Below are 12,500 nucleotides of genomic sequence, written 5' to 3'. Positions count from 1 at the left end.
CACACACACACACACACACACACACACACACACACACACACACACACACACACACACACACACACACACACACACACACACACACACACACACACACACACACGTACACACGTGGGGCTGGGAGGGAGAGGGAGAGAGATAAACAAAAATAGAGGCGCTGACAGACGATGGCGAAGCACAGAGAGGGAGAGAAGTTAGCTCAGAGAAAAGGAGGAGAAGAAAAGCTGAATGAGAGGAAGATAGAGATGCTGAAAAGACCGAAAACTGCCAGGAGGGAGCGGGAGGATGGGGGAGATAAAAAAAGAAAAGAAAAGAAGAGCAGAGCCTCAAAGAATTAGTTGTAAGTCTTCTGGTTGTGATTGTGCTCATAAATCCAACTGTAGAGAGAGAGGCAGCTATTGACCTCCAGGTCCCCTCAACTCCTATTGTCGCTATAGGAGAGAGAGAGAGAGAGAGAGAGAGAGAAGGGAGACAGGGAGGGAGGGAGAGAGATGGAGGCTGAGAGAGCGGTAGGAGGGAAGTGGAAGTACTACAGCAGTGATTCTCAATCTTTTTTCGTGCTGCGGACCCCCAAATTGATATGTAATTTGGCCACGGAACGCCCATCTGAAAATATCTTTTGCCAGGGACCCCCAGAAGAGAAGATTTGGGGTTAAAAATTCAACATTTTAATTCAAAACGTTTTCAAACATTTTTTTATATTTTTCAAGTATTTTCAAAAATAGCTGATCTACAAGCTCGCAGCGCGTCACTTGGTGCTGCGCTGCGAGCTTGTAGATCTGCTATTTTTGAATAGCCAACGTACAAATGGATAAAGTGGTTGAGATGATTGTAATGCTGTGTTAACTACTTTTGCCGGGGGAAGGAAGAAAGTCGTAAGCCTTTTGTGTGTTTGCTGTCCATAAAGTTAAACTATGGAGTAATGACCTTCAGCCTCCCGTACTTCAAGTGAGCAGCGTTTAGAAGGCAGCAGTAGTGATAGTATTGTTATTGTTTGTTAGTACTAGTAGTATAAATGTGTCTCCTCGCTAATTCGTTGTTGTGTTGTAATGCGCCTTTTCCTTAGCCCGGGACCGGACGAATCTGCCAGTGCAAAAAAAAAAATGCCCTCTGCGATTTGGGTGTGGCACCGCTCCGTTGTGAATCCATTTCCTGCTCCCGAAGTCTGGGGTGACCAATCAGGGCCCAGTATTCAAATATGGGAGACTGTAATTGGTAGTTGGTTGTAGGTCAATTGCGTCCAGAGCCATTGTTTTGATCCCGCCCCTTGGGAGAAAAAAAAAAGGTCCTCATAGAAGCACCAGACTCATATCCACGCAGTGATATAGTCTGGCCACGCGAGGCTACCTTTTCCTTGTGGTATATCTGTTGTGGTGTTGCTTCTAAGATAGATTGTCTTTCAATATAAGAAGTGCAAATTAATTAGATTCTAATTTAATGTAGAGAGGAAGCAGGTTGGTTTGTTATGGCCTCTTTGTGCCGTGTCCTTCATTAACCCATTAAGACCTGGAACTGTGTCATTTTTAGATTTGAGCTAAAAAGCATTTTTTTACACTTTGGCTATTCAAAAATAGCAGATCTACAAGCTCATAGCGCGGCACCGAGTGCCGCGCTATGAGCTTGTATATCTGCTATTTTTGAAAAATCGTGAAAATATGTGCAAATCTTCTGAATATATATATTTTTAAAGCGAACATTTTTAACTCAAATCTTTGCTTCTGGGGGGTCCCTGGAACAACATATTTTGATGGGGGTCCGCGGCCAAATACATATAATTTTGGCAGTCCTTGACATGAAAAAGATTGAGCACCACTGATATAGAAACATACGTTTTTCAGAATACTGTTGGGATTTAGGAGACGTGTAGAATCAGCTTCAGGTCTCAATGGGTTAAAGAAAATTCATGTTCTGAGAGACACCTCCACTGGCATTAGAGTGTGTTTATGATGACATATTACATAGGGAGGCAGAGAAGGTCAGACAAAGACCCCCAGGCCCTGCCAGAGTGAATCCAGTAACTCTCATAAATGTGGCTGCCAGCTACCAGAGAATGACAGCTTAAACTGTCCTCTTTCGCACACAGAGAGAGAGAGAGAGAGAGAGAGCAGGACGGGACTCTGTCATTATGACCACATATACTGTACTTGAGTGAAATCATTTATTCAAACACAGAATAGAATAGAAATGGATACCAAAATCACAGCAGGGGCTCTTGAACTGATATCTGATATATCTTGTGTGTGTGTGCGTGTGTGTGTGTGTGTGTGCGTGCGTGTCACAGGTGTCCAACGTACAGGCGCGAGCTGCGCGGTTGTCCTGGACCCCTCCTGCAGGCCTGGTCAACAGGCACAGTAACGGGATGCCCGTCTCATGCTCCTACGAAGTGTCTCTGTCAGACAAGGGTCGGGACGGGAAGTACCGACTCATATACAGGTAAGGACGCGCACGCACGCACACACACACACACACACACACACACACACACACACACACACACACACACACACACACACACACACACACACACACACACACACACACACACACACCTCTTGTCACTAGCGATGAAGGTCCCTCACTGTCACTCACTATACAGTACTTGTCATTTGGGAAGACACCAGGATTTCGACCGACTGCTCGTTTTTGCTCTCAAACACAAGCATTCACAGACACATCAGAAAAGTCTCAATATTGTGTCATCGTCGGTTGATGTTTGTGTGTGTGTGTGTGTGTGTGTGTGTGTGTGTGTGTGTGTGTGTGTGTGTGTGTGTGTGTGTGTGTGTGTGTGTGTGTGTGTTTTCAGTGGAGAGGAGTTGGAGTACAATCTGAAAGACCTAAGGCCAGCAACAGACTACCACGTACGGTAAGAACGATGACTCCACATCTACAAGAATTGCTTTATTTTTTTACTAATTAGTTTCAGAAAACACATGGGAAGACGTGGAAGACGTGTTGAAATGTGTTCCTGGTAATGCTGCCTGTAATCTAGGAACTTGAGCTTAGTCTCCTCCTGTTGCACTTATTGTAAGATTTAACCCATTAAGACCTGAGGCACTATCTAAAAAAAATCTAAATCCTAACAATTTTTGGGATTTTTTTTTTTTTTTTTTTAAATCACGATTTAAAAAAAAATAGCAGATCTACAAGCTCATAGCGCGGCACTCGGTGCCGCGCTATGAGCTTGTATATCTGCTATTTTTGAATAGCCAAAGAAATCTAAAGTGACACAGATGCGTTCCAGGTATTAATGGGTTAAACTATTACATTCAAAACAGTTATCTCTCTGTGTATCAGCATGTAAATGATAATAATAATATACTGTGTGTGTGTGTGTGTGTGTGTGTGTGTGTGTGTGTGTGTGTGTGTGTGTGTGTGTGTGTGTGTGTGTGTGTCTGTGTGTGTGTTTCAGAGTGTCAGCCATGTATAATTCAGTGAGGGGCTTGTGTTCAGAAGTGGGCTCCTTTACCACACACAGCAGTGTCCCTGACGTCCCCTTCCCCCCGAAACTCTCCCACCGCACCAAGAGCACCCTAACCCTACAGTGGAAGGTACGCACACACACACACACACACACACACACACACACACACACACACACACACGCACACTCAACTCCTATTGATCTTGAGGATGCAACTTGAATGTTGTAAAGTTTTTTTAGCTGCCTCTCTATCTCTAAAGTTTATTATCATGATAATTGTACTATCATTTTGTTTTATGCTCCTTTCACTGACGTATTTAATCACAGCACATTTAATGTTGTGATTATTATTCATTGTCTAATGCTGGCGGGGAAAGAAATTCGAACACCGCGTGATCCTTCCTCCCTCGTAATGAGGTTAAAGGACAGATAACAAAATACTGTTCTCAACGATATTTTGGATGATGATCCACTTAGAGCAAACCCCACATATGTTATGCAAATAGGCATAATGGATCCAGTTTCGACTCGGTCAGTTAACCACTTTAGGACCTGAAGCCGATTTCTGATGTCTTTTAAATCCCACCGGTTTTCTGAAAAACCTAGGTTTCTATATCAGTGGTGCTCAAACTTTTTCATGTCAAGGGACCCCCAAGATGATATGTTTTTGGCCGTGGACCCCCATCTCAAAAGATGATGTTCCAGGGCAGGGACCCCCCAGAAGCAAAGATTTGAGTTAAAAATGTTCGCTTTAAAAGAATATATATTCAAAGATTTGCACACATTTTCACGATTTTTCAAAAATAGCAGATCTACAAGCTCATAGCGCGGCACTCGGTGCCGCGCTATGAGCTTGTATATCTGCTATTTTTGAATAGCCAAAGTGTAAAATAATGCTTTTTTTTTTTGGCTCAAATCAAAAAGTGACACAGATGCATTCCAGGTCTTAATGGGTTCACCACTTTAAACCCGGCATCCTACAAGCTCGTCTACAAGCTCGTAGCGTGGCACCGAGTGCCGCGCTACGAGCTTGTAGATCTGCTATTATTTTTTAAATTGTGAAAATGTGTGCAAATCTTTGAATATATATATATATATATTTTTTTTAAAGCAAACATTTTAACTCAAATCTTTGCTTCTGGGGGATTCGACAAATGTCTTCTAAATCCTATCAGTTTTTTGAAAAAAATGTATGTATGGTATAATCAGTGGTTTTCAAACTTTTTCATGTCAAGGAAGGACCACCCAAAATGTTATGTATTTGGCCGCGGACCCCCGTATCAAAATATTTTGTTCCAAGGACCCCCCCAGAAGTTGTAACAAGAGTTATGTTCGCTTTAAAAAAAAACAGATAGATTCAAAGATTTGCACACATTTTCACATGCTTGTATGTCTGCTATTTTTGAATAGCCAAAAGAAATCTTAAAATGACACGGGTGAGTTCTCGGTCTTAAAGAGTTAAATGTCGTCGCCGTTGGGTGGAAACCTCGTATGTCCGAAACCGTCGCTTTTCAGGAAATGCTACGAAAATGTTTGGAAATAGTGGAAATAGCTACGTCACATCGTGACGCATTGTGAGCTTGTAGATCGACTATTTTCATAACTTTAGCTTCCGGACTCGACTGTATGACGAAGTAGGGCATTAAATAAAAGGAAAAAGGTTGAAATATGGAGGTACAAGGTTTGTGCTCGACATGGCGACGACATCCTGTCTGTCTATAAAAACACTCCTGGAGCATTTCCCCCGTCACTGCGTTGTGACTCACTCGTTTATCTCGTGCTAATCTCTTCATCCGTCCATCTCTCTGCATCTGTAATGTCTCACAGCCCCCTGGTGACAACGGATCCAAAATCACAAACTACCTGTTGGAGTGGGACGAGGTAAATGTCTTCATCCGTCTGTCCTTTCTTACTCTGTCTGTCCGTCCGCTTTAACTCACCCTCTTTCACCTCCTGTTTCCTTTTCCTTTTCGTTCTTTTACATTTGTAATGGTTGATCCCCCTTTACCCCTGTTCTTCCTGCATCCCTCCAAGTCAGTGGTTCTCAAACTTCTTCATGTCAAGGACCCCCAAATTGACACTTATTATGCCAGATATGACCCCCATAAGAGAAGATGTTTACGGCTCTAGCAGTGATTCTCAACCCTTTTAATTTCAAGGACCCCCAGTTTGACGTGCATTAGGGCTACGGACCCCCATTGAATGGCATTTCTATCTCGGGGACCCCAATTTATATTGTAAAATCAATGGTAATTTAACTCTGAGAGTGTACAAATGGAACGGGTCCATTTGGTTCCACTCTCAGAGTTACAGACCCATAAGGGTCCATTTGGTTAACTATCCATCATTTAGCTGGGGACCCCCTGGAACTCCCTCAAGGACCCCTGGGGGTCCCCGGACTCCACTTTGAGAACCAATGCTCCAAGTCATACCTTTCTCTCTCTGTTTTGTACTTTAAATGTATTGCCTTCTCGGACCCCCTCGCTTTGTTTCCCTGCTCGTTCCTCATCATCTCCATCCTTCTCTCAAATGTATTTGGGCCCGTGGTATCTTTTTTTGTATTTAAACTCTCCCCTCCCCTCCTCTCCTCTCCTCTCCTCTCCTCTCCTCTCCTCTCCTCTCCCCTCCCCTCCTCTCCTCTCCTCTCCTCTCCTCTCCTCTCCTCTCCTCTCCCCTCCCCTCCCCTCCCCTCCCCTCCCCTCCCCTCCTCTCCTCTCCTCTCCTCTCCCCTCCCCTCCCCTCCCCTCCTCTCCTCTCCCCTCCCCTCCCCTCCCCTCTCCCCTCCCCTCCCCTCCCCTCCCCTCCTCTCCCCTCCTCTCCTCTCCTCTCCTCTCCTCTCCTCTCCCCTCCCCTCCCCTCCCCTCCCCTCTCCTCTCCTCTCCTCTCCTCTCCCCTCCCCTCCCCTCCCCTCCCCTCCTCTCCTCTCCTCTCCCCTCCCCTCCCCTCCCCTCCCCTCCCCTCCTCTCCTCTCCTCTCCTCTCCTCTCCTCTCCTCTCCTCTCCTCTCCTCTCCTCTCCTCTCCCCTCCCCTCCCCTCCCCTCCTCTCCTCTCCTCTCCTCTCCTCTCCTCTCCTGGCTGCAGGGGAAGAAGAACAGTGTTTTCAGAGAATATTACTTTGGAAGCCAGCGACACTGTAAACTCACCCGGCTGTGTCCTGCCAGTGGCTATACCTTCAGGGTAGCTGCACACAACGACATAGGCACCAGGTAAGAACTCAAACTCAACATGCATACAGCATACCGTGTGTATACACGCAGAGGAACACGCTATTCCTCCCAGTCCAGCTCCGCACTGAACAGGGAGGACCTACCTGGAGGAGGTGCAAGTACGGTGACAGAGATGCCCCCCCCCCCCCGCCCCCCCCCAACTGGCTTCCCACCCCTGGACACGGCCAATTGTGTCCGTTGGAACCAGTGCTGTGTAGTAAATAAGTACATTTACTCAAGTACTGTACTAAAGTACAATTTTGAGGTACTTTTACTTTACTGGGGTATTTCCAATTGTCTATACTTTGTCTTTTACTTCTACTCCACTACATCTCAGAGGCAGATATTGTACTTTTACTCCACTACAATTATTTGAAAACTTTAGTTACTTTGCAGATATACGTTACTACATTACAAAACACACATTAACCACTTTAGCCCTATTTAATTCCTAGGCTATTTGAAAATAGCCGATCTACAAGCTCACAACGCGTTGCGATGCGACGCGTTGTGAGCTTGTAGATCGGCTATTTTCAAATGTTTTAGCACTTTTACTTTTGGTACTTTAAGTACATTTTGATACCAATACTTTTGTACTTTTACTCAAGTACATTTTGAATTCCGGACTTTAAATTGGAACAGAGTACTTCTACATTGCAGTATTGATACTTTTACTTTTAAGTAAAACATTTGATTACTTTTTCCACCACTGGCTGGAACACCCAGCCAAAGCCAGATTAAAAGCAACCCAGTCTCCGTGGTGGTGGACAGGAACTTGACCCTTGCGCCAGAAAGACCCCCCCCCCCCATACAGAAATGGGTTTGTTGAGATCAGTTAGGGAGAACTTCACTGGCCTGCTCAGAGCGCTGACCTTCAGCCCCATCAAACACCTTTTGAAATGAATTGGAACGCCAAATGCCAGCCAGGCCTAATCGGGCCAACATGAAGTGTCTGACCTCAACACCTCACTGATGCTCTTACGGCTGAATGTGTCTTTTTTTGGTATCCTTTCATTACATTTTTCTGTCAGTTACTTTCTTTCTTCTCCCTCCGTCTCTTCCTCAACATCATGAACGGAAGAGCAGAAGAACCATGTTGTTTAGGCTGTTGCTAGGTTCTTGGTTTACCTGGGATCCGACGTCCAAGTTGTCTTTCTGCATTCTATATGTGATTATTACCTCGCTTATTGTAAGTCGCTCCGGATAAGAGTGTCTGCTAGATGCCTAATAATTAAATGCTAGATATACAAGCTCATAGCGCGGCACTCGGTGCCACACTATGAGCTTGTAGATCTGCTATTTTTTGAAAAATCATGAACATTTGTGCAAATCTTTGAATATATATATTTTTTTTTAAACAGTTTTAAACTCAAATCTTTGCTTCTGGGGGGGGGGGTCCCTGGAACAGCATTTTGAGATGGGGGTCCGCGGCCAGATACGTATCATTTTGGGTGGCCCTGGACATGAAAAAGTTTGAGAACCACTGATATAACAACATACGTAAAAAAATTAAATTAAATAAAATGTTAGGATTTAGAAGACATTTTGTAAAGATTTGCACAAAATGTTCATGATTTTTCAAAAAAAAAAATAGCAGATCTACAAGCTCATAGCGCGGCACTCGGTGCCGCGCTATGAGCTTGCAGATCTGCTATTTTTGAATAGCCCAAAGAAACCTAAAAGTGACAGAGATGCGTTCCCGGGTTGAATGGGTTAATTGAAGTAAATTGGAGTAAACGTCCTTATGATGTATACTGTAGCTGCTCCTGTTCCATACAGTGGGTGACCATTGACTTTGTCGTTTTTTTTCATTCTTCTCATGCGTTTCATGCAGGGCATGTATGATTTCCACTCTGTGCCACTAGGGGCAGCAGCGGTCTACTGCCTACAGCTGCCTACAGCCCACAGCAGACAGCAAGAATATATTTGTTACTAGTATACTGTATATCCTCTCCAAACTGTACATACATTACTTTACACTTTTGTATTATGTTGTCACTTGCTTTGGAAAATGTAAACGTATGTTTTATCATGCCAATAGCTCATTTGAATAGCAAAATTGTTTGTTTTGGGGTTTTTAGGCACTGTTTTTCCTAGAAAGACAGAGAAAGATCCTGTCTGTTGCTTACAGTACAAGATGTGACATTTATATTAAGCAAAATATTAAGCAAATAAAGTTAGATAGCATGATGCTGCGCTTAACATTAGTTTAATTTTAACGTCTTAATTGATAAAACGAGACGGGAAAATAAACGTATTTTTTTCTCTTGCCAATAGCTCATTTGAATTGACAAATTGTATTTCTGTGGTGGTGGTTCAGTGGCACTATATATATATATATATATATATATATATATATATATTTAATATATATATATATATATATATATATATATATATATATATATATATATATATATATATATATATATATATATATATATATATATATATATATATATATATTTAATATATGCTGGGGTCATACGTTCTGTGCTTTCTGTGTGTGCACTTATGCCATGTGTCTCTTTCTCTGAGCGGGGGGGGGTCTATCAAGGCAGGCTATTTGTTCAGATGCAATTTCAGCGTGGCTATTAAATAGGCAAAAAAAAAGCTGATCTACAAGCTCACAAAGAGTCGCGATGCAACTCTATTTTCTAACATTTTAGTCTATTTTTGGCGGAGAGAGAGAGAGAGAGAGAGAGAGAGAGAGAGAGAGAGAGAGAGAGAGAGAGAGAGAGAGAGAGAGAGAGAGAGAGAGAGAGAGATTAATATAATATAGGCCTACTATACTTTAGGTACTCGTAACAGAGTAGGCTACTTCTACATTGCAGTATTGCTATTTTTACTTAAGTAAACTGCAAACCAAAAAACTCTTCAACGACATGTGCTCCTTGTCCAGTCTATTCATCGCTAAACCGGTTATGTTAATTATCTCTCTCTCTCTATACAATGACAAAGTCTCTTTTTTTATCCAGATGCGCTCTCTCTCTCTCTGTACAAAGACAAGGTCTCTCAGAGAGAGAGAGAGAGAGAGAGAGAGAGAGAGAGAGAGAGAGAGAGAGATGCATCAAAGTAGGGGTTCTCAATTTTTTTCAGGCCATGACCCCCCAAAATAACCATATTGGGGACCCCCATTTTGCGTGTGCGGCTTTCATCATCAATTTAAAAATAAAGATGATCGGATCATCTGTGAAGCATTTTATGAACATTGAACCTCATAATAACATCACTCCGTTCGCGACTGCATAACGTGTGTCGGCTCTGATGTTTATTAGACAGCATGGACCTCCGCTCATGGACCTCCGCTCAGGTCCTGGAATCCAGAGCCTTATGTCAAGACTTGGCTGCGAGCACATCGCACGGCAGAAAGCACAAAAACCAAAGTGGCACAGCCTGTCATGTCAGATAACCCCGACCCATTTTGGCAGTTTTTATAAGACAGGGGTTATTGGCGTCTTTTTGGTTTGTTTTATTTTATTTCCTCGTTTATACTTATTTCCTCCTCAATATTGTTTAAGAATTAATGTGCTATCCATGACATGCTGTCACCAACCAGTTCACTGTCTGTTATTTAATGATGATCGAATATTGGCTAAATGTTTACAATTTCTGCGGTCCAAACAATGAAAAGCACTAAGAAAAGGCAAGTGAGTCTCTCTTTAATTAAGCATGATGAGCCATGTGTTTTCCACAAAACAATTGAATATCATTGAATATAATTGCACCCTTGTCATACTACTATATTATAGCTTTCAGTTGGCCACCACAGGCACAGACAGTGCGTTTTAGCGCAGCGCGGCCTGGCGCAGCGCAGCGGAGTGGTTGCGTGCGGGGGGTCGGGGGGATTTCGTGGGAGGGGGGACGGGTGGATCAGAGCTTAACCCTAAAACCGAAATAAAGTAACAACAAAAAAACTCCAATCCGCTCAAGAACCGCGCTCCCCCACTTCCAAAATTAGCACTAGCCTACAACACTGGCCCAGTCTCTTGCCAAACCGGTTATGTTAATGAAATGCAGCCTATTCCAAATAAGCCAAGTGAGGAACTCTGCTATCAGGTTCCCCCTCCCCCTACAGTACCTCTGTAGGCCTATCTCTTCTATCAAAGTATTTGTTCAGATACAAATTCAGAGCGGCCAATTTTGATATTTTTAATGCGCCTACATGAAGTTAGATGGGCAGAAATGGTGTAGGCCAGTGGTTTTCAACCTTATTCCCATCAGGACCCCCAAATTGACACATATTAGCCCAGGGACCCCCATTTGAAAAGATATGCCAGGGACTCAACCATTTAGATTTCTTGGGCGTCCCAATCTACACTGTATCATCATCATCAGTGTTCATTTAACTCTGAGAGTGTACAAATGGAACCAAATGGACCCTGACGGGTCCATTTGGTTCCATTTGTACATTAAGAGTTACAGACACATAAGGGTCAATTTGGTTGCTAACTATTAATTTGGCTGGGGACCCCCTGGAACCCCCTCAAGGACCACTGGTGGTCCCCGGACCACTGGTTGAAAACCTCTGGTGTAGGCTATTTTCAACTGTTAATGGGTTTTTCTTTCTTCACAAATGAATTCTACTTTGTTGTAACAGTGTCCCATAAAAGTAGTGAAAATAGCCGATCTACAAGCTCACAAAGTGTTGCATCATGATTTGAATTCCGACTGAAAACGCCACCCTTGCGTCTCCGTGTGTACAACCAAATACGCATCTTTCCTGCACCGATGACGCTTGGGGCTTTTACAGCGCTGCTCCTACACTACCACCGTCAGCAACAAGTGGACATGGAGTAAATGTACTTAGTTACTTTCCGCTTAGTTACTTTCACGTGCATATAAATGAGCCACGCGGTCTTATAAGAATGAAAACAAACGCCTCGCTGTTGGCCATGGATCACATGACGGTCGTCTGTTACGGTCATGGATGAACTCAAAATGTTACTTGAGTTCAATCAAAGTAAAAGTACAAAAGTATTGGCAAATATACTTAAAGTACTGAAATGTTTGAAAATAGCTGATCTACAAGCTCACAATGCGTCGCAATGCGTTGTGAGCTTGTAGATCAGCCATTTTCAAATAGACTATGTGAAATAGGGCAAATATGTATGTTTTATAATGTAATGATTTATATCTGCAAAGTAACTAGTAACTAAAGCGTTCAAATAATGGTAGTGGAGTAAAAGTACAATATTTTCCTCTGAGATGTAGTGGAGTAGAAGTAAAAGTAAAAATAACAGGTCAACATGTTCATAGCGTGGGATTCGAACCCGGGTCGTAAAATCACCGGTCATCAGTTTTAACCGCTACACTAACTGCACTATTACATTTACAGAGGAAAGAGGTAGAATCCTACTATACAGAAATTGATGCGAGAAAAAAAAAACATATAAGACGTCTGTCTGTCTGTCTCGACAGACAGACAGACAGACAGACAGACAGACAGACAGACAGACAGAAACCAATGTGTGTCTGAACATTTCTGAAATGACAGACATGCGTTCCTGACTGCCCGACGCTGAACAGAAAACCCAATTTAAACGCTCTAAGCACACGTAATTATTGCTAGTTACTATTATTATTATTAATAATAATATAAGACATCTATCTGTCTGTCTGTCTGTCTGTCTGTCTGTCTGTCTGTCTGTCACAAAAAAAGTGACTCCAAAGCGGCACCTTGTGGTAGTATTTGGAACTTAAATTTACTGCAAAGCGGGTGAGGCAAATGAGTGAAGTGATTCTCTTATGAAAAGCGACAAAGTCAATGGTCACCCACTGTATGTTCCGCCTCTGCCTTATTATGCTCCCTAACACCTCTCTCTCTGTGTGTGTGTGTGTGTGTGTGTGTGTGTGTGTGTCTCTGTGTGTGT

At 43.0% G+C, this 12,500-nt stretch overlaps 1 protein-coding gene across 1 annotated transcript in view; it reads left to right on the top strand.

The window, feature by feature from the left end:
* Positions 1–12,500, top strand: part of fndc3ba (fibronectin type III domain containing 3Ba) — a 184,430-nt gene that overhangs the window by 112,779 nt on the left and 59,151 nt on the right. Inside the window, exons 9-13 of the mRNA XM_084043938.1 lie at positions 2,282–2,433; positions 2,804–2,863; positions 3,410–3,548; positions 5,249–5,302; positions 6,503–6,627. Of these exons, the coding sequence (XP_083900064.1) occupies positions 2,282–2,433; positions 2,804–2,863; positions 3,410–3,548; positions 5,249–5,302; positions 6,503–6,627 (530 nt within the window). The remainder of the gene's footprint in view (positions 1–2,281; positions 2,434–2,803; positions 2,864–3,409; positions 3,549–5,248; positions 5,303–6,502; positions 6,628–12,500) is intronic.

Source organism: Gymnoscopelus microlampas, assembly GCF_963454915.1.
Source record: "Gymnoscopelus microlampas genome assembly, chromosome: 20".
NCBI lineage: Eukaryota > Metazoa > Chordata > Actinopteri > Myctophiformes > Myctophidae > Gymnoscopelus > Gymnoscopelus microlampas.
This window is presented reverse-complemented; position numbering and strand designations above follow the sequence as displayed.